Genomic DNA, 19,904 nt, shown 5'->3' on the forward strand with positions numbered 1-19,904 from the left:
AACTCTCCTCAAAGAAAATTAGATCTTGGGTCTTTAGTTATTATTAAATTTTCTTTTAATTTCAGGTGAGGGGTCCCTGATGATGGGATCACATCATTATTAAAACCACAGAAGAGACAGCTGCTAAGATCCTCACCTTTAGGCCTCTGCATACCTAATTACAGGATACCTTGTTCTAAAAACCATTCCTTCTCAACAAACATCTGCAGGGCTTCAAAGACTATAAGATTTTCCTTTCTATTCTGCAACAATCTCTTCTTTAATCTAGAAAAATTGTAAATTGTTGGGCAGAAAGCTTTATTTCATGTCTCCTTTTGGTCACAGTGACCTGAAAAGACATACTAATTACTGCTGATATAAAACTATGGAGATTTATTTTATATGCATTTGCTTTTACTTATGACTTGGCAGTTAATTGCTAAATACCTTTCATGAGAAAAATATCACCATAGGAATTGGAGATTCTTGCAGAAATTGGTTGCACTATGGAAATGGCTTATATTGGGGGATGCAAAGAGAAGCTGTGAATCACACATATGGGAATGTACCAAGCATGATAATCCCAAATAAATGGCACACATCACTCAGAGCTGATTTGAAGGGATCTCTGTGGAGCTTAGTCACACACTATATTTCTCTTGAGTCAAGAAAATTTCTTATGACATTCTCTGTTTAGACATCAATTTGGAGGAGATTTTTGTTTGGGTACACTCTATTTCTGCCAAGTAAAATAAGCCATCTATTAGTGAACTGAGAAAACTGATTTGAAGCCCTTTAAATCTCATTGTCCTTTCTGATGCCAGCTTTGGCCAATTTTAGAGTTAAGTTATAGAGACCCATAAACTCGTTAGTTATAAAAACAGAAAGAAATAAGAAAGGTTCTTTATGCAAAGAATCCAACACTGCATAACACTGAATTTTTTCGTAAAATAAAATTTATAGGAATGTGGCAGTAATAGGATTATTTGTTGCAAGAAAGCAAATTTAGAAAATTCTTCTTTGACAATGTGTTACTTAGTTTATTACAGAAAGAGATTTATCTGTTTGGCATGTGAAAGGGATAGAGAATTATTATTTCTGAATGAAATAAATTTACTAGTAAGATTTCCCTTAGATACTTGGTCTAATTTCCAGTTATCTTATTGAAACTATAAGTAAATGTCTTCTTTTTTTTTTTTTACGATTTATTCATTTATGCATATAAGAGCTGGGGAACAGGCCAGAGATGCAGGGGGTGAGAGGATTTACCAGAGACAGTGGAGAAGAGAACAGGCATACTGACTGAAATACACTGCCAAGGGGAGCAGCGGGCGAGCCAGGAGATGTCTGCTGCACCATGTGGGTTGCTCTCTGGCTGGCTAGGGATTGAACTCATGCTGTAGAGGCTGTGGGCTGCCTCAAAGTGTGGTGCTTAACCCCTTGCGCCATCAGGGAGGCCCTAAATAAATGTCTTTTGTCACTATTAAATATGTTGCAAAGGTGACAATCAGCCTGTCTATTGTTTTGTTTGGTTGGTAGTGTTTTATAATTTTTTTTAAATTGTTACTACCATTTAAAGATCTGGAGATAGGGCCTTCCTGGTAGCACAAGGGTTAAAGTCTCAGTGCTATCAAGCTATCACCAGCCACTACTCATGAGTTCAATCCCCAGCCAGCAAGCTAACCCACATGGCGCAGCTGACCTCTTCTGTCTCACCCACTGTTCCCCTTAGCAGTGTATTTCAGCAGATCTGCCTGTTCTGCTCCCCACTCTATATGGAGAATCCTCTCACCCCCCGTACCTCTGGCCTACATTCCAGTTCTTGTATGCATAAATAAATTTATGTTTTTGTACTGTGTACTTTGTACACAGTAAGCTACTAAGATCATTTTGCTCATGTCCCTGGACTTACCATTTGACTCATTTATGCTACCTTCCCCAACCTCACTAGTGTTTGGGGTTGACACCATGACTAGCCAAAGTGATTTGCTGAAGAAAAAGATCTGATGATCTGATTCCTGTTCTTAAAGGAAACTCCCATGGTGATTGCTTAATATTATGATCCTCCCCATAATAATTCACCAAATAGGGAAGCAAAGCTACAGTGGAAAAACAAACTATCAAATCTAACACTACTAATGATAACATAGTGAAATAATAGGTGAAAGAGGAAGGGGGGAGTTGACAGGAAGGAGGGAAGGGTGAAGGTCGAAGAGGAGGAGCAGGAGAAAAAACAAGAAGAACAAGAAAAAATGCAAAGGGATTTTGCTATTTGGTTTTTGCAGTAGAATAGGAAACAAGGGCTTTTAAAAATTGTTCCTTATTTCTTTTTAATCAGTGACCAGTTCTCATAAGATTAGTTACAATAAGACCATATGAAATCCATTTCTTTTAAATACAAATTATCCAGCACAGTCAAGAAATCATTCAGAATCCTGTAGGAAGGTGACAAATATTAGATTAGGTGAAACTGAAATTAGTTCATCACAAATATATTAACCTAGAGTCAATCTAAACAGAATAAAATAAACATGCTGATAAACTTACTTTCCTCTGGTCTGGAAACAACACCTCTGCAGCTAATGACTTATGATGGAAATTCATTTGCAAATGTAAACTAGATCCTAGAGTTAAGCAAGTAACTGAACTATCACCAAAAATCCCCAAATGCTTTATGTAGGACATTCCTCCTCCATTAAGAAATAGCTTGGATAACAGGTAAATATGCACAGTTATTACTTTCATTATCATGGGAGGGGCACATAAAGGCACTCCCATATGTATCTCAACAGATTTACTGGACAACTATGGCAAGAAATGAAAACCTTGTTATGTTTAACAAATTTATCATTGGTAGAAGCCAAGTTTACTGACTTCTCTCCCGTCACACACCAATGAAATCTAACAACCATTTGTTTGTAAGGTCAGCTCAAGCCTCAATTATGGCTCAAACTTTTAGAAGAGAGATGTTTCTTTTGTGAAAGGAAGCTGATAAATCATATTCACCATTGAAAAGCTTGTCTGTACATCATGTCCTTTGATGGGCTATTCTTAAGAGTCCCAGGATTCCAGAGAGCCACGCAATGGGCTGGCTTGCATTGGATTTCTGCAGAGCTGGCAGCCTTATTCTGGAAGTCTTACATTACAGGTAACCTGATGACAGTGAGGGTGGGCCATAGGCATGCATCTCAGCTTGCCTGAGGAGTCAAGGGGAACGAGATTGCAAGACCAATATGCTAGGATCAATGAAACGCACTGGGAACTGGCTGTTCCCCTTTCAAATGCCACCTCAGTAATCTCTCCACTTGCTCAAGTCAGATTCTTCAAAGTCCCGAACATGACACGAGGCTGGCATGATTAGGAAAGGCAAAGGAAGAATGCTCTCTATAAATCATGGGATCAAGGAAAATGGGATCAAGTTCATGGACAGTTAACTAACCAGGTTAGAACTGAGGGCACTGCTTGGAACTATAGAGGTTTCCTTTAACCATAAAATGAAAGCAAAATGTTACTATTGATTAAGGACAGATCACAGGCTGGGCATTGTACTGGGCACAGAACAGGGTGCCTGCCCCACAAGACCTTAAAGTCTATGAAGGGAGGAAGACACAATAGCAAAAAGGGCTCTGTACTCCCACAGTCTGTGGGAGGTCATGTGGGAATACCAGAGAAATATACTAACCAGAGGACTGTCAGAGTGTTTGCACATGGTTGTGAAGAAATAGTTCTGAAACTGACAAAAGTACAAGTAGCTAATGTTCAGACAGACTGACCTATGTTCAGAAAGAGGCCTCTGACAATCAAATCCAACAAAGAAAATGTGCGGCCCCCAGAAGTGGTGTCCTTCCCAGTACTATCAAGTAGGTACTACAGAAACCTTATCTTCTCCTCACCAGCAACTCCAAAAGCGAATTAATATGCTAACATAGAAACAAATTAATATGCTAACTCTTTAATAAACTGTTATCCTCTGTTTAACATGGAGACTAATGAAGATACATATTAAAAATGAAAAATAAATGTCAGAAGTCAACAGATCCCCGCTTCTGAAAAGGGCACTTCCTCATGTGGCAAGGAAAGCCTGCATCTGCATGGGCAGGTTTAGGGGAGGTGCACAGTCAGCGGGCAGAAGTCTGTCTACAGGAGAGCCTGTTCTCATCCAAAGTCATATGTTTGGATAATGAATAGCATCTCAGTCCCTGGGGTTAGAGTGTGCATGCTCATAGTCTGAAAGCACTGAGAATAATAATAATAATTTTAAAAAAAGGTAGAAGGCATTTTGTTTTCCTTTCTTCAAATTATTGCTTGCTGTATGACTGAACACTCCACAAAACTATAATACACTCATGAAACAAAGGGATTCATATTGTGACTCAATAAATATATGTGTGTCTATGACTAGCCAGTGCTGGGTACACTTACACAGTGTGCAATCCTCACGATGAGGAAAGTGTTAACATCCGCATTGGGAGGTGAGGGAAGTAAGGTTTAGAGACTCACTTCTTTGGGCAGGTCCTATATGCTGCTATTAAACTCAAGAGTTGAAATCTGCATACAAGATTCTTGCCGTTTCCAAATTACTGTTCTGTCAACTGGCCTGTGGCTGATGATTCCCAGTTACAATACTAGACACTAGCCCAGCAATTCCTTAAATTAAATTGTAGGCTTTTATAGCTAGTGGCAATTACATTGTAGAAATGGGAAAGTCTGACAGTAAATCCTAAATTCAGTGTTGATCTGTGTGTGTGTCAAATACAAAATAAGGAAAAAATGTTAACACACTTCACTTTATTTCACTGGAAGAAGTTTAAAATAAAGATCATATTTTTATGGAACTGGACTCATAATCACATTCATTAGTTAAAATATAGAGAAAGCAAAGAAAGTATGCATATATTCTTTAAATATATTAACTACATTTTGGCAGTAATTCTGAGTAAAACCAGAAATGAAAAGAGTAAACTCAACACGAAAAGATGACAAGTGATAAAATGGTACTAAAAAGATTTTTATTAAAGAATTACCAGAAGACTATGCAGCAAGTGTGGCCTCTTCCTAATGACAGCTACTTATGCTTCTAGTTTGTGGGCAGTTTTGAAATACAGCATTTTATTTTGAAAAACTTGCTTTAAAATGCACAGATGCCTGAGAAATAGGTGTTGTGTAGTATGTCATAAAAATTGGTCCTCCATCAGTTGGGCTTCAGCTCCCTACTGCACAAGGCCTGTCTGTTCATGTACGTCCTGCAATCTATCAATCTTGAGGAAATACATTCTGGATAAAACCATGGGGAGACTTGCAAGAGGATTAAGTGGGGCCAGTGTTCTTCTCACTCTTTGGTTGGTTATTAAACCAAATAACCTTTACCTCTCAAAATTTCCACATTTATAAAAGTAAGGATAACAGTCTGGGTTGCATGGCTCAACTCTGATACAGGTATGAGAAAATATTATTTTAAAATATGAGGTCTGTATAAATGTGACAAGATGTAATTTGGCCCAAAGAGTTAAAAGCTGTCATGTACAGCAATAATGTTGTCCTTGGCTAAGAACTTGTATCTTTTTAGGTAATCTCAGCAGCAACTCAGATAAGGGTTCAAGTGCCCTAGATTTAAAAGAAATAAATCTGATTGTGCACAAGAAAGAACTTTAATAAAGATGCAAATAGCATGTGAAGCACTAGTAGAATTGAATGAACATCAAATTCAATCACCTTATTCTATAAAATCTATAGAGTAGAATGTAGATAACTGAATAGTAACTAAAGAAAAGCAAAACAGTCTAAACACCTAAGCATGACCATTCATCAACAGCAGGGAAGATATTTAATTAGAAATTAACTTCTTCTAAATTTTTGTGTCATCCTAATAAAGAGTTATTTTCACATACTCATTTTTATTCTTATCAGTTTGTACAGAGGAAGGAAGAAGGGAGAATTTGATATTATACTTGAATCAAGCTTGATCCCAATGATTTTTAAACCACTTTAGAAGGGAAATTATGATCCATTTAGTGACCTAACACTCCCATAGTCCTTTGAGATAACATTATAGAAACTTTCATGGACCTCCCTGGTGGCGCAAGAGGTTAAGACACAACCTATGAAGCTAAACGTAGTCACTGCAGCACAAGTTCAATCCCCATCCAGCAAGCAACCCACATGGCACAGCAAACCTCTCCTGTCATGCCCACTGCTCCCCTCAGCAATGTATTTCAGTCAGTTTGCCTGTTCTGTTCCCTGTTCTGTCTCTGGTGAATCCTCTCACACCCTCACCCCCGCCCCGCACCTCTGGCCTGTACCCAAACTCTTGTATGCATAAAAATAAAATAAACCTTAAAAAAAAAAAAAGAAACTGTTAGCCTTGAAGATCTGGGACTATAAATGTCCAATTGGTGACTCCTAAGATACCTCAGTGTTCCATTTACCCAATGACTATTCTAGTCAGTTCTTCAACAAAATATTATATCATTTAGTCAACCAATATTTATTAAAGGCACAGAGACTCTAAGTTTACTCACTGTAGTGTCCATCTCCTTAATTAATAAAAGATTAAATATGAAACAATTGAGAAATAACACAAAAAGGGGTCATATCAAGGTTAAAGCTAATACTTAGACTTTATGATTAGAATATGTAACATGATTGAGCTTTATCTCTAATATAACAGGAAAACACTAAGGAAATCATAATTTGGAACATCTGTAAAATGTTCCACAGTTTGGAACATCCTGTAAAACGCTGAAAAGTAATGTGGATAGGCAGAATCAAAAATTGGTCTAGCTACACAAAACCCTTTGTAACTTTAGAGATGTCACCAAACCTTCACAGGCTTTATGTCTCCTCATTTTACTAGTTATAAAGCTTGTCCTACCCAGTTGATAAAGAAATAAGGTCAAATGAGGGTACATATGTGAAATTATGTTGGAATGTAATAAGTGTTATGAAATAAAATTATTCTATAAACTCTGGACAACTGGATTAAAGCCTGTAGTGAACCAAAAACTGTAACATAAAAAAAACAAAAACAAAAACAAAACCTAGAAATGCTTTACAAAAACACGTTATTTGCCAAAGAGGGAACTATTTATTAAAACAATTCAACAAGATGGTGTTATTTAGAAACATTTCCATAGTTCATGCAAACATTAAATTGTTTGATAAATACGCATGCCATTTTGGTCTTGGGTGTTCTTTGATCAACCAGCTAAAACCAGTCTTGTAGGTCTCCTCCCTTATATTTGAGTTTTATTCATGTTATATTGCATTACAAAATAAACGTTGAAATAGAATAAACATTCTTGAACCTTTTCAATTTTTGAAAATATTGCTATGTTTTCTTTGAAAACTTATGCATAGAAAGATTGTTTAACATTTTTAATCAATTGTTTTAGATTAAGATCCATGATACGTCAATTTTGAGGATTTTGGGGGGAAAATAATGTTTCTAAATGTAATAACTATATATGTATCAATACAATGTATTGACTTATAGCTCCAATATGTATAAACAAATTTTTCTTAATAAATGAGATTTTAATTTCTTAATTTATTATTACTCCAAGTCTGTGATTTTATTCATTAAAAAAATTGCACCTTAATGTGACATTTACTTCTTTAAAATGAGACTGGTAACTATTCCACACAACATAGCACCTAATGGTGTGATGCTGGTCTGAACACCTAAGTGGAAATTGCTAGGGGCAGGCCAACAAGGCCAGAAGGAAGACTTTGGTTCCCAGATCAGGCCCTTTCTCACTAAATGACTCTTTTTTCTTATTCCAGCAGTTCAGATTTAAATAGTCAAACACAAAATTTCCTTAAAAGACAGGCGGGAGGGGAGGGATTGGGTTCAGAATGGGGGGGGGGGGTTGCAATTGTATGGGGAATATAAAAATAAAAATTATTATTAAAAAAAAAGAGTATTATCAAACTTTAAAAAAAAATACCACAGTGAGCATCCTTGTTTAAAAAAAAAAAGACAGGAAAAGGATGACAGAGACAACCCTTGGAGATGGAGGTCAGGTTTCAGGGCACATGTGTGCCCAGTTCTCTTACCGTCCAGGTGGCCGACTTGGCGGTACTGGACTGCTGGAAAGACACATCGAAGCTGTGTGGGCCCGGGTAGTCGGTGTTGGAGGGGATGGCGGGCGACGGCGAGAGGGCGTCGAAGGTGGAGCTGGGCTGCGCGTAGGGCGAGGGCGCAGTGACGCTGTTTTGCGCGTGGTCTGTGTTGTAAGGACTGGTAGATGAGGAGCCGTTCTGAATCTGCTGGTCCATGCTGTTCAGGAGCCCCAGGTTTGTGTACTGTGGCTGCAGGACACACAGAAGGGGCAGTGTTAACTGTTTAAGCTACAGATCATTGTTCCACGTAAAACATCATATGGTGCATACATTTTGTAGCGATTCACCTGGGGTCCATACCACTTCACCTGGGAGGTAAAATGATCAATCTGTGATGCACGGAAACACCAAGAGAATTCTCCAGCGTGTGAGTTCTGCAATTCAGCTTTACAAATCACAGAACTCTTCTGTATATCCCTTGGTGACTGTGGCATCCTTAAGGCCATTTGAAAGTAGAATATGTGCTTATTCACAAAGCGGCAGAAGTGTCCAGTACTAAGTAGCTGCTTAGGATTTCTTTTAAAATAAATGAGTACCATCTGCTATTACTTTACATTATCTTCTATATGGTATTCAGGATGATAGAGACCACTGGATACGGATGTCTTCAAGTGTGTTTAAAGATCAAAGTGCTGTATATGGGGCAATAGTAGATGTCCTGCAAATTTCCCTCGAGTCTTATAAGTCTAACTCTTGTCCCAGGATACCAAGAGTTCCACAAAGAGTAGTTTCATAAAAATGCGATGGGCCAGGGTAGCAACTTAGAGAGAGCCAACTAAATTTAAAAGGCAAAATGTTAATGTCATCTGAATACAGACTAATTTTTTTATCCACTCTTTCATTTTCTTTGTAGCAGTTTATTCTTTTCTAAAGTAGAAAATGTCTAAGAAAAATACCATCTAACTATAATTAAAATTCCATCTTTGCTATAATTCAGAAGTACATTATCTCATGTAGTTTCTCTGACAGATCCTTTTATTTCTTCTACTCGAACCAAGTACACAGTAGATACTCACTAAGATATTTATGAAAAGCATGGATTAATTTCTTGTCACTTAACATGCAAAACAACTTTATTGCATTACTGTAAGAGAGGGGAAATGATTTGTTCAAGCACTGGTTAATAAGCAGAGTGGGGTTTGAAACCAAATCTTTGGATTCCTAGTCTGGGGCTCTGTCTAGGCCATCAACACATGTCAGCCTGATGAGATAACTCTAGTCATTCCTAAATTTGAATCAAATTGAACACATTTCCAGAAGGAGCCAACAGTCTATGAAATGATTTTCCCTTTGTATAACCTTTTTTTTTTTAAGATTTATTTATTTATTTATACAAGCACTGGGTACAGTCAGAAGTGCAGGAGGGTGAGAGAATTTACCAGAGCCAGAGCGGGGAGCAGAGCAGGCAGAAGGACCAAAGTACACTGCTGAGGGGAGCAACGGGCAGCAGGAGAGTTCTGCGCGCCATGTGGGACCCTCCTCTTGTGGCCGGGGAGCAGCCGGGGATCGAACCTGCACTGCAGAGGCTTCAGGCAGATTCGCAATCCAGCGCTCAACCTCTGTGCCACCGGGAGTGTACAACTTTTTGACACATAGACATCTCACAGTATTTTCAGGTTATTCAAGGGAAAATAAGTTAATACCAAGAAGAGGAAGGCAATCCTATTGGTCATTGTTTATGAAGGAGATGAGGAGTCTTCAGGTGACCTAACTCTGAGAGCCCAAGACCAAGGAAAACTCTGCAGGACAAACCCACATAGAAATAGATGCTTGAGGGCCTCCCCGGTGGTGCAGTGGTTGAGTGCTGGGTTGAGAAGCTGCCTGCAGCCTCTGCAGCGCTGGTTCAATCCCCGGCCTATGGGCGAGGGTCCCACATGACGTGCAGACCTCTCCTGCCGCCTGCTGCTCCCCTCAGCAGTGTCCTACTTCGGTCCTACTGCCTGCTCTGCTCTCCCCTCTGGCTCTGGTGAATTCTCTCACCCTCCTACGCTTCTGACTGTACCCAGTGCTTGTATAAATAAATAAATAAATCTTTAAAAATAAAAAGAAAGAGATGCTTGAAAAAATTTAATTAAAATATATGTGATTATAAAATCACTTTATTATAATTTAAATATCTCACATGGGGAGGAGAAATGGCCTTTGTCATTCCATTCAGTCCAGAGAGCATGTGTCTAAATGTTAACAGTCGCATGCTCATTCCAATACATTTATATTTTCACATTCCACTGCTGAATGCCATGTCCCCATTTGCTCTCCAAATAACTATTAATCTCTTTACACTTATCCTCATGCTGACAAGAGCAGCTGTTTGTCTCGCCTCTCTCCCCTTTAACTGCTACAGCTCTTATTCATCTATCCTCCATCTTCAGCTTTCCCTTTTGACAGGTGCAGCAAAACTACAGGTGAGACAACTAGGGGAGAAAAAAACATAAAGCCAAGTTTGGTGCAAATGCATCCAACACCCACGACTGAACTAAAACACTTAGGGATCCAAGCCTGCGGCAACAACCTAGGAAAGGGATTGAAAAGATATGTGTGTTCAAGTTAAGGGTCAGTATACAAAGCACTCCTGAATGTCCTGTAGGGATCAGATAATGCTCCCACAGGCACGTGCTTCCCCACAGCAGTACAATTAGGGAGGCAGCCATCCTTGACAAAAGGGACAAAAAAACTCTCAGAGCACTTTCTCACTGGCAGTAAAATGCCTGTTGGTTCACCCCTTTCCTCCTCCTTTTAGATACACAGAATGGAACTTCAGCTAATTGTGGGCTTGGATAAGAACAAAGAAACATGGCCCTTTGAATTTTTTTTTTCAATATATGTAAAGAAAAAGTTTTGGAACCCACTTTAAAAGCTAGTGAGCAAACACTTAGCACTTCTAGAAAAACTTAAAGAGAAATGGAAAGTCCATTTACTTAGGAGGCACAAAGGTCCTGGCACAGCTGTAAGAAATAACATATTGGGTGGTACCAAAGAAGCAGAAAATATATTTCAAAAATGATTAATAGGTCTGTAGGTGTTGATGAGTATGCTTTAGAATGTCATCATTTAATTTCATCAGGTTCCAGGTGAAATATTTTACTTAACGACAACAGAATTTGTTTCTAATTATGCCCCAATTTAAAACATAAAGCTAAATTGCTCAGATTTGGGCAAAAAGCTGCTTATTATTCAAGATAGAGATAGGAAAACACATTTCAAGGCAAACTTTTCCCAAATTTTACTTTGTAGAAAACATAAATGAAGCAGTATACTTGTCTCAAAAATGAATAAAACCACTATTACAAATGTTAACTTAATTAGTATAAACTATAAATGACAATAAACCCACCAAAGAATTATACAGTTAGAAATCTACTTGGATACTTTTTATAGCTGTATTAAAAATCAATGTCATAAATCTACCATAAGAAATAGCATTTGAGAAGTTAATTAAAAAAAAAAACATTTAGTCAACAGCAACCAAAAGGTTCTTATTTGCTTATTTCTTTGGTTTGAAGAGAGAGTGGACATGTTGTCATATTACAATTGGAGGCCAAAGGGAGACCAGTGTTGCCAAGAAGAACAAGTGTTCCATAGGCAGGGCCAGCAGAATAATTTGCAGAGCCTATTGCAAAATGAAAACACCAGGGCCTCTTGTTCATAAATTATTAAGGGATTCAAAATGGTGACAGCAGAGCATTAAACAAAGAACAGGGACTATGGGCCCTTCACACTTTGCATGTCCATGTCGCTAGCTCTGTAAAATATCAATGTGAATATTCACCCCTTATTTTCTACCAAAGCAAAGCTGCTGGGATGAGGAGAAGAGTACCTCTGTCCATTTTGCACTGTAAATGATTCCACAAAAAGAGAGGGAGAAACTTGTCGTAGACTAGGATGCTAATGCAGAGCCTATATTCAGGGTCCTATACAAGAGTTTCAGACATGACACTCTCAGACCAGCCACAAAAATTGCATTTGGAAGAACTCTATGGGGTCCCATATGTCTCATGTGTTTCTTATGTAACAAAAGAAACATTTCATTTACTAGACTATTTATTTTAATTTTTATATTCCCCATACAATTGCAACCCCCTGATTTTGACCCCAATGCCTCTTTTCCCCACCTCCCCCCCCAAAGTGTGTCTCTGGTTCATAGTTGTTTATTGATTTTGATTTTTTTCTTTCTTATAGTTATTCTTTTTCCTGGTCCCTTATTTAGGTTTTCTAGATTCCTGTTTTGAGTGAGATCATCTGTTTAAATGAAATATAAAGTAAATTGTTCAAAGAATCTTGATTTCAGAATACCATAACATACTCTATAGGCACTCAATGAATGAATGAAAAATGTTCTATAGCTATCCTATCATATTTGAAAGAAGAGACAATCTTCTTTCCACAAAATGTATAAAGCAAAAATGAACACAATTTGTCTGCTATCTACCACAGGCTGATAGAGTAGAACGATTTCTTCTGAATTCAAACAGATGCTTCATTTCCTATAAAATGAATTTGAAGCAGAAGACTCACCACCTGGACCCCAGAAAATTACCAACTTCTGTAGCTGAAATACATTCAGGTTCAGCTGATCTGACCTCAGGAAGGATGAGACACACCTGGGTTACAGAGACCCAAGACAGCCCAGGTAATCACAGGACACCATGGAAGTGTGCTGAAACACGGAGCCAGGATTACAAGAGGCAAATCTCAAATTGCTTGCTTTCACCATTAGTAAAGAATAAGTATACCTACTACTCCCAGATACAGGAAGAACATTTTATTATTTTTTGCCTGTTTTTCTCCTCGCCCAAGTCCTTTTGCATTCTAGCTATCTACACATCCTGATTTACTGCCTCTCTATATTTTAATTCAGATATTTTTAAATTAACAAAATAGAAGATTAGACTTTTCCTACTGATTACTACCTTTAAAGTATCCTATAAATACAATCTCTGTAGTTTTAGTTTATATTTCTTTCCTGAATTACATTGTTTAATGATCTTAATTTCTAAATATATTATGGGCCTTTTATTTTCTTACACCTCAGAAATAACATGCAACTACTTTCCTATAAAAGAATTTAACATCAGAGAAAGGATCCTAATCAAGTCATCTGACTACTACAATGAGAACAGGAACTTAAATTTGTGTGTCTTTTTTTTTTAAGATTTATTTATTTATACAAGCACTGGGTACAGTCAGAAGCATGGGAGGGTGAGAGAATTCACCAGAGCCAGAGCGGGGAGCAGAACAGGCAGAAGGACCGAAGTACACTGCTGAGGGGAGCAGCAGGCACAGCAGGATAGGTCTGTGTGCCATGTGGGACCCCCGCCAGCAGCCGGGGATTGAACCGGTGCTGCAGAGGCTGCAGGCAGCTTCGCAGCCCAGCGCTCAACCACTGCGCCACTGGGGAGGCCCTATAATTTGTGTTTCAATAAATCTCCGCTTTATCTGTTTAAGAGAAAACTTTTAGGTTCTCTTTCCAAATATTACTATCTATAATAGCTAAGTTATGATGATATGGCTACCACAGTGAAAAACGTATAATGAGAAAGAATGGGAATGAGAGTCAAATCAGGGAAAGTAGAGGTTACTGTTGAAATATATAATCATAATTTATTTACTTCAAGTCAAGTGTACTCTTGTTCCAGGAAACAATAAGTTGCTCAAATTTCACTTGGAATACATTCTATTTATAATCCTTTAGATTATAGATGATTATATACAGATGACTGCTAGGTGATGCTAGGGAACAGAACACTCTTGAGCACTCCTTATGCTCATGAATGGATGCCACCAATACAAAGAACTCTGAGCTTAGACTTGGTAATGTGGGGTCTAAGTTCTAACACTGCCATGAATTGATGCAACTCGGATCGTAGTTTCCTCCAAGGAAATTCTACTGTTCAGACAGCACCAATGCTAACATTCTGGTAGATATAACATTCTGGCAGGTATAACCACACTCATTCTCAAAGCTCTTTTAAAATGCAATGAGAATATTTTCACAAACTAGCATAACTATTTTTTTTTTAATACAGATTTGTCAGACCAAGCTGAGAAATCTAAAATGTTTCAGGCAGCCTCTGTGGTTTCTTTAGCTGATCTAACCTTTAACCTCAGGCTTCATGGAAGAGCTTTTGTGAACATTCTAAAGCCCCTCTTGGGAAAAGAAAAGAGGTTTCTTCATGATCCTGGCCTCACAATGCATTCATTCGATTATGTTCTAGCAGTCAGCACTACATTTTTATCCCCAAATATCGGCAGGACAGTGACTTTTCAACAAGCACTGCCTTAGGGAGAAATACTTGTCATTTTTAAGTTTTCTACCACCTGCCTCACCTCAAAGAATGATGGTTTGTTTTATGCTAGAATTAAGCACAACTGACTTAAAGTGCTCCATTTGAGGTCAAGAAGATATTTGTATTATAATGTCAAAACACAGTCTTTCCACCTTAAGAATTTATTTAGCATCATATTTTTTTAAACCAGATTATGCGAGGTGTAAAGCACTTCTTTTGTCTACCAAATAACCTTAAAAAAATGAATGTTGGGAGGTAAAATATACTTATATCCTATAATGAATAAAAAGGAAAAATAAAACATTGCAACACACGGGAATCTAGAAAGACAGTAGGCAGTTAGCTAGACAGTTTTGTGCTCTGATGGAAATTGTCAAGAATTTTTAAAGGACCAGCATTCTATTACTTAGATTGTTCCCTAAAAACCCTAACCAAGCCAGACAATTGCCTATGACACAAACAGATACAAAGGTGACTGATCAGGTGAACAACAATGTCAACAAATATTAGAGATAGCATTTGAAGAGCCAGGAAATGAAATGTATTAAAGTCAAAACTCTATCCAAATATAATTAAAAAACACTGTGGTAGGTTCAATTAAGAGGGAATAAACTTTGAATTCTATGATTTCATTATGTGCTTTATCTAATCATCATGACACATTAAAAATACAAAAATCTGGGGCCTCCCTGGTGGTGCAAGGGGTTAAGTCTCAGCACTATGAGCTACTGGCATCCATCATAGCATGAGTTTAATCCTCAGCCAGGGAGCTACCCACATGGCACAGCAGACCTTTCCTGTCTTGCCCGCTACTCCCCTCAGCAGTGTATTTCAGTAGATCTGCCTGTTCTTTTCCCCACTCTGTCTCTGTTGAACCCTTTCACCCTCCCACACCTCTGGCCTACACTCCACCTCTTGCATGCATAAAAAAATAAAAATATATATTTAAAAAAATAAATAAAAGCTTAAGGCATCCACATTCTGAAAGAAGCTGATATCACCATATAAATGTCAAGAAGACACTGACTGGAGTTAGCAGAAAGTAGAAAGGTATAATTTTAATATTCAGTAATTCTTGACTCAGCTATTGGGGAAAACAGAGTTTCAACTTCTTCAAAGTGAACCAAAAGGTATTTATTAAAGTTGGAACAAAAATACATTAAAGAACATTTTCAATCTAGAGTAACCACTCTTTTAATAGTTTTATTTAGCAGACTCAATCATGTGAATGGAATATGGCATTATTATCCCATGTTTCGTACTTATTTTCTAGATGTGGAAACTTTTGAAGCTCCGTAAGATTAAGGAACTTACTCAAGATAGTAAAGTGACAGAGCCCAAATGTGAAACCAGTAAATCTGGCTTTTCAGATTGCATGTAAATTAGTCATTCTAACTTCTGCCTGGAATTTTACATTAAAGTTACAATCAATATATAGAATATTCTTTTCTATCTTAAGAAAATGTGACCCCCCATTAAAAAGAGATTATACAACTTTAGCAATTTTTAGCATGTGTGTAAACATATAGAGTTAGAGACCTAGATCTTTGGAACCACTACCTGAAGTCACTGCGCACCTGATCATGCCTCACTCTAGGTTAAGCAGCTGGAGCTGGTTCCTATTCTCTGAGAACATAAAGACCCCAAATCTTTAAAAAAGCCTATCTTGCACTACTTGAAACACCCCCCTTCAGTCACCAAAGAATGACCAAATAGACATTCCTTTGGTTTTTTGAAGGCAAAGGTGCACTCCTTCATACCTCAGCCTTTTGCACATGCAGGCGGTTTCCCAATTCATCCTGCAACTTTTATGCTTCGGTGTCATCTCCACAAAAAGGTCTTCTTTGACTGCCTGGAGAAGTATTCTTTTATTTCACATTTAGATAGCATTATCACTTTCCTTTTGCATCACATAATTATACTTTAAATTATCTGTTTAATATTTTTTAATGTTGGACTTCTTTGCTATAAGTTAATGAGAGATTATATCTGGCATGTTTTAGTGCTGAGCCTTGTTATCTGGAATAGTGTCTGAGACATAGTAGACACTCAGGAAATATTTGTTGAAATAATAAAAGCAAACCATCTGAATATATAAATCACTTTCAGAAATTATCTCTTCTATTCTAACACAACTGAGTATAGATTTTTATGCTGAAGTAAGTCTGTCTCCAAACTGTCCTTCTCTTCACATACTGCTGCCAGATAAATGTTATAGTATATCTCCAAATAATTGGATGACCTCTACTTTGTGTTTTGCTTTGTTTTGGTAGGTGTGAATTGTGCTTGTAGCTTCAGCTTTTATGGGAACTAGTAGCAGAATATCCAGTCCTGTCACTCACAAGGCAATGAGTAATACTGGGTAACTCACACCTTGCTGGGAAGTTTATTAATGAGCTTTTACTTCCTTAAAACAAACACACATAGATTTTTGTGCCAAGGCAGTGTTTTTTTATCCAATGTTCTAGATTTTGTTTCTAATGCATGTAGGTCAGCAATAAGAATCCAAATCTTTGAGATCATATAACCATTCATTTCCTATGGATGGTGCTTGTGGTCAAGTTCAAGTTACTTAGGAAATAAACCACCTAGAAATGAGCTTAGAGTAAGACATTAGTTTTTGGTAGATAGGCCACGAAATTGGTCTGTCCCTCTCTAATTTCCATGATTTTTCTGCCCAGTAAGCCAAAATTCAGTTTTGGAATAATGCTATAATTAAGGGCTTAAAAAGGTATGTTTTGAGGAACTGAGATTGTAGCTTATCAGACTTAGAAAAACCATTTCTTGGTGAATGATATAAATTCATGACTTCACTTCTCACACTTTATAATACACACTCAGAGGTTGAAACACTAGTCTCCAATTGCAAATGGAAAACTAAAGTGTGAAATAAAAAGTATACTATTCATTCTTACTGCTCCATACATATTTAATGAGGAACACTGTTTCATGAGTTCTAATTTGATTTTGCCTGTCAAGTTCTTTGCTGATTGCTACATTTTTTTCATTATATTTGAGATAATTAAAGTTTTTAGTGATTTACTATGCTTTGTAATTAGACATGGTGACTTACACAACATTGGAGTGTTCCTTTAAGCTGTCACTTTTAACTGAAAAATAAAACTGAAGTTTCCAGCTATACAGAAGACATGCCTTCCTTTGAAAAGAGGCTCATCTATTCATTTCATTCTATTTACATCACTATAAAAGTAACAATCAATCAATCACTTTAATAATTGCAACAGCTCATTAGTGTCTTACGCGAACAGAAAGAAAAAATGGAACACCATGTTTAAGAGCAAAATGACTTAAAGATTTTTCAGACATAAAAAATAAAATGAGAAAGTGTTTACAAATCATCAAGCTTATTCACCCAGAGCAAACCACCCACATATCTGAAGATGCTCAGGAGACACGGAGGGGACAAAAATGAATTAAGGGAACATTGAGGAAGTAAGTAAACACTTTCAAAAAGTGACTGCACGCAAGATAAAAATCTAATCTGTTCCGTTTTTGATAAAATCAAACACATTATCTGCCCTGGTGGGTTATCAATGAAAAGAAAGCAGCACATACTTTACCCCATTTACCTCTGCTAGAGTACAAGTTATTTCTTAGTCAAGAAACTGCCCTGTCTTTTAAAAGCTTGCTTATCACTTGAAATAGAAATAAATACCTGGGCTCTTTAAAAAAAGGTACACCTTGCCAGATGTCAAGGAAAACCATATGATTTAGAGCATACGGGTACAGACAAGGCTTGGATAATGTGTGCGTTGCTGTGCTTTTTGCACGGGTGAGTTACAAACAGACATTTCTGTGAGTATGTCCAATACAACACATTTTTTAATCTGAAGATGCCCTTTTCAAGCAATACCAATGAACTCATGCCTCCAGGGACATTATTATTGGTCCTGGAGCGGACACAGCAATAAATCCCACACATCCTCTTCCCTCCGGGGTCTTCAGTCTAGACAAGGGGAAGGGAAAGGATGATGAGGGAGGACAGAAAAATAAAAACAAGTTTAGAGGCAGGAGGGGTTATTCTGAATGGGGTATTTGAAAAAAAATTAAAGGTAAACTAACCTCCCAATGGAGACTTAAAGACTGGTAAATATTTCACCTGGAGATAAGCATTTGGGAGGTGGTGGTGGGGTATAAAAGGAAGACAGGGAAAGGGCCTCCTTGGTGGTGCAAGGGGTTAAGATGCAACTTATGAAGCTGGCCACAGCCACTAAAGGATGAGTTCGATCCCTAGCCAGGGAGCTACCCACATGGCGCAGCAGACCTCTCCTGACTCCCTCACTGCTCCCCTTAGCAGTGTATTTCAGTTGATCTGCCTGTTTTCTATTCCCCACTGCCTCTGATGAGTCCTCTTACACCCCATACTTCTGGCCTGTATCCCAATTTTTGTATATATAAATAAATCTTTAAAAAAAAGAAGACAGGGAAAGTATCTTCTCTGAAATCTACTATTCTATTAGCCTTTCAAGTCCATTGTGAATGTCGACTAAAATGCTGTCCAGGTCTGAGGCTGACTATAGGCTTTCTACTTCACCCAGAGTAACCTTCTCTCTTTGTACATATCCTGGACTCCTCCACCTTGTTCTGGTGACAGTCTCACATGGTCTATTTAAAAGTAATCAAGCCATTCCCAAAACATCTGATGTTGCCCTTTGAGAGGGTAATGGTTTTCCTTTTAATTCTGATTCCATCAATAGAGTGACACTAATCCAGGCTGATTTGAGTAAACAGGGCATATTCCCCATTGTCTCTGTGATCTGAGAAAGAATAAACTTGAGAAAGATCACTGCCTGGATTGGAAATGGCCCCTTTGGGTGTTTTGCGCAAGCTTAAAAGGAAAAAGAAAATGCCCATACAGAGTTCTTTCCAAGGCAAGCTCACTTTGGGGGTGGTAATTCTCATAGGGGTATTATACTAAACTGCACCTATTAGTGGCTTTAGCACCAATAAAGAAAGTAGAATTATTTCTTTTGTAGTGTTTCCAGAAGAGCTGACGAGTGTGTTTCATAAATTTCCGCCTCTGGCAACACACCACAGCTTGACTCAAAATTCCCTCTTTCAGTTTTTATAAGGAAATCTTTTTCTTTTTTTTCCCTTGATTTAAGACAGGCAAGATGCAATTCAGATCACAAGTTTTGCCTGAGCTATCAGTTTACACTCTACACTCATGCACTAACATTCCAAAAATGTTTTATTCTTGCCAGTTATTCCCTCACCTAAAACCAACATGTACTTTATCTTAACACCAGTTACTGAACTTTAAATTGATAGGTTGAATATTATCTGGTGAAGCCATCTCAGCTGGAATCTGCATGATAGTCCAATTTTACTTTGTCTCTGGAAAGGAAACCAAGACAGAGTATAGTCATCAAATGAGAAATAAATGTAGAAATAAGAATTTCATGAGATTTGATTTTTGCAAGATAGAAAGGAATGTGTTTTGAGTGGTGTAGATGTGCATTTTTACTTGAACAGATGAGAAAATCATAGAAAGTA

At 37.7% G+C, this 19,904-nt stretch overlaps 1 protein-coding gene across 9 annotated transcripts in view; it reads right to left on the minus strand.

Moving 5' to 3' along the window:
• TP63 (tumor protein p63) overlaps positions 1 to 19,904 on the minus strand; it is a gene marked incomplete at both ends in the record, with an annotated part of 199,268 nt that overhangs the window by 65,683 nt on the left and 113,681 nt on the right. For 8 of the 9 annotated variants that reach the window (XM_084231727.1, XM_084231726.1, XM_084231728.1 and 5 more), the window contains one exon: positions 8,035 to 8,289. The exons of the other annotated variant lie outside the window; for it this stretch is intronic. In XM_084231727.1, the coding sequence (XP_084087853.1) occupies positions 8,035 to 8,289 (255 nt within the window). The remainder of the gene's footprint in view (positions 1 to 8,034; positions 8,290 to 19,904) is intronic. 9 annotated transcript variants of the gene reach the window in all.

This window comes from Talpa europaea, assembly GCF_964194135.1.
Source record: "Talpa europaea genome assembly, chromosome: 4".
Taxonomy (NCBI): Eukaryota; Metazoa; Chordata; class Mammalia; order Eulipotyphla; family Talpidae; genus Talpa; species Talpa europaea.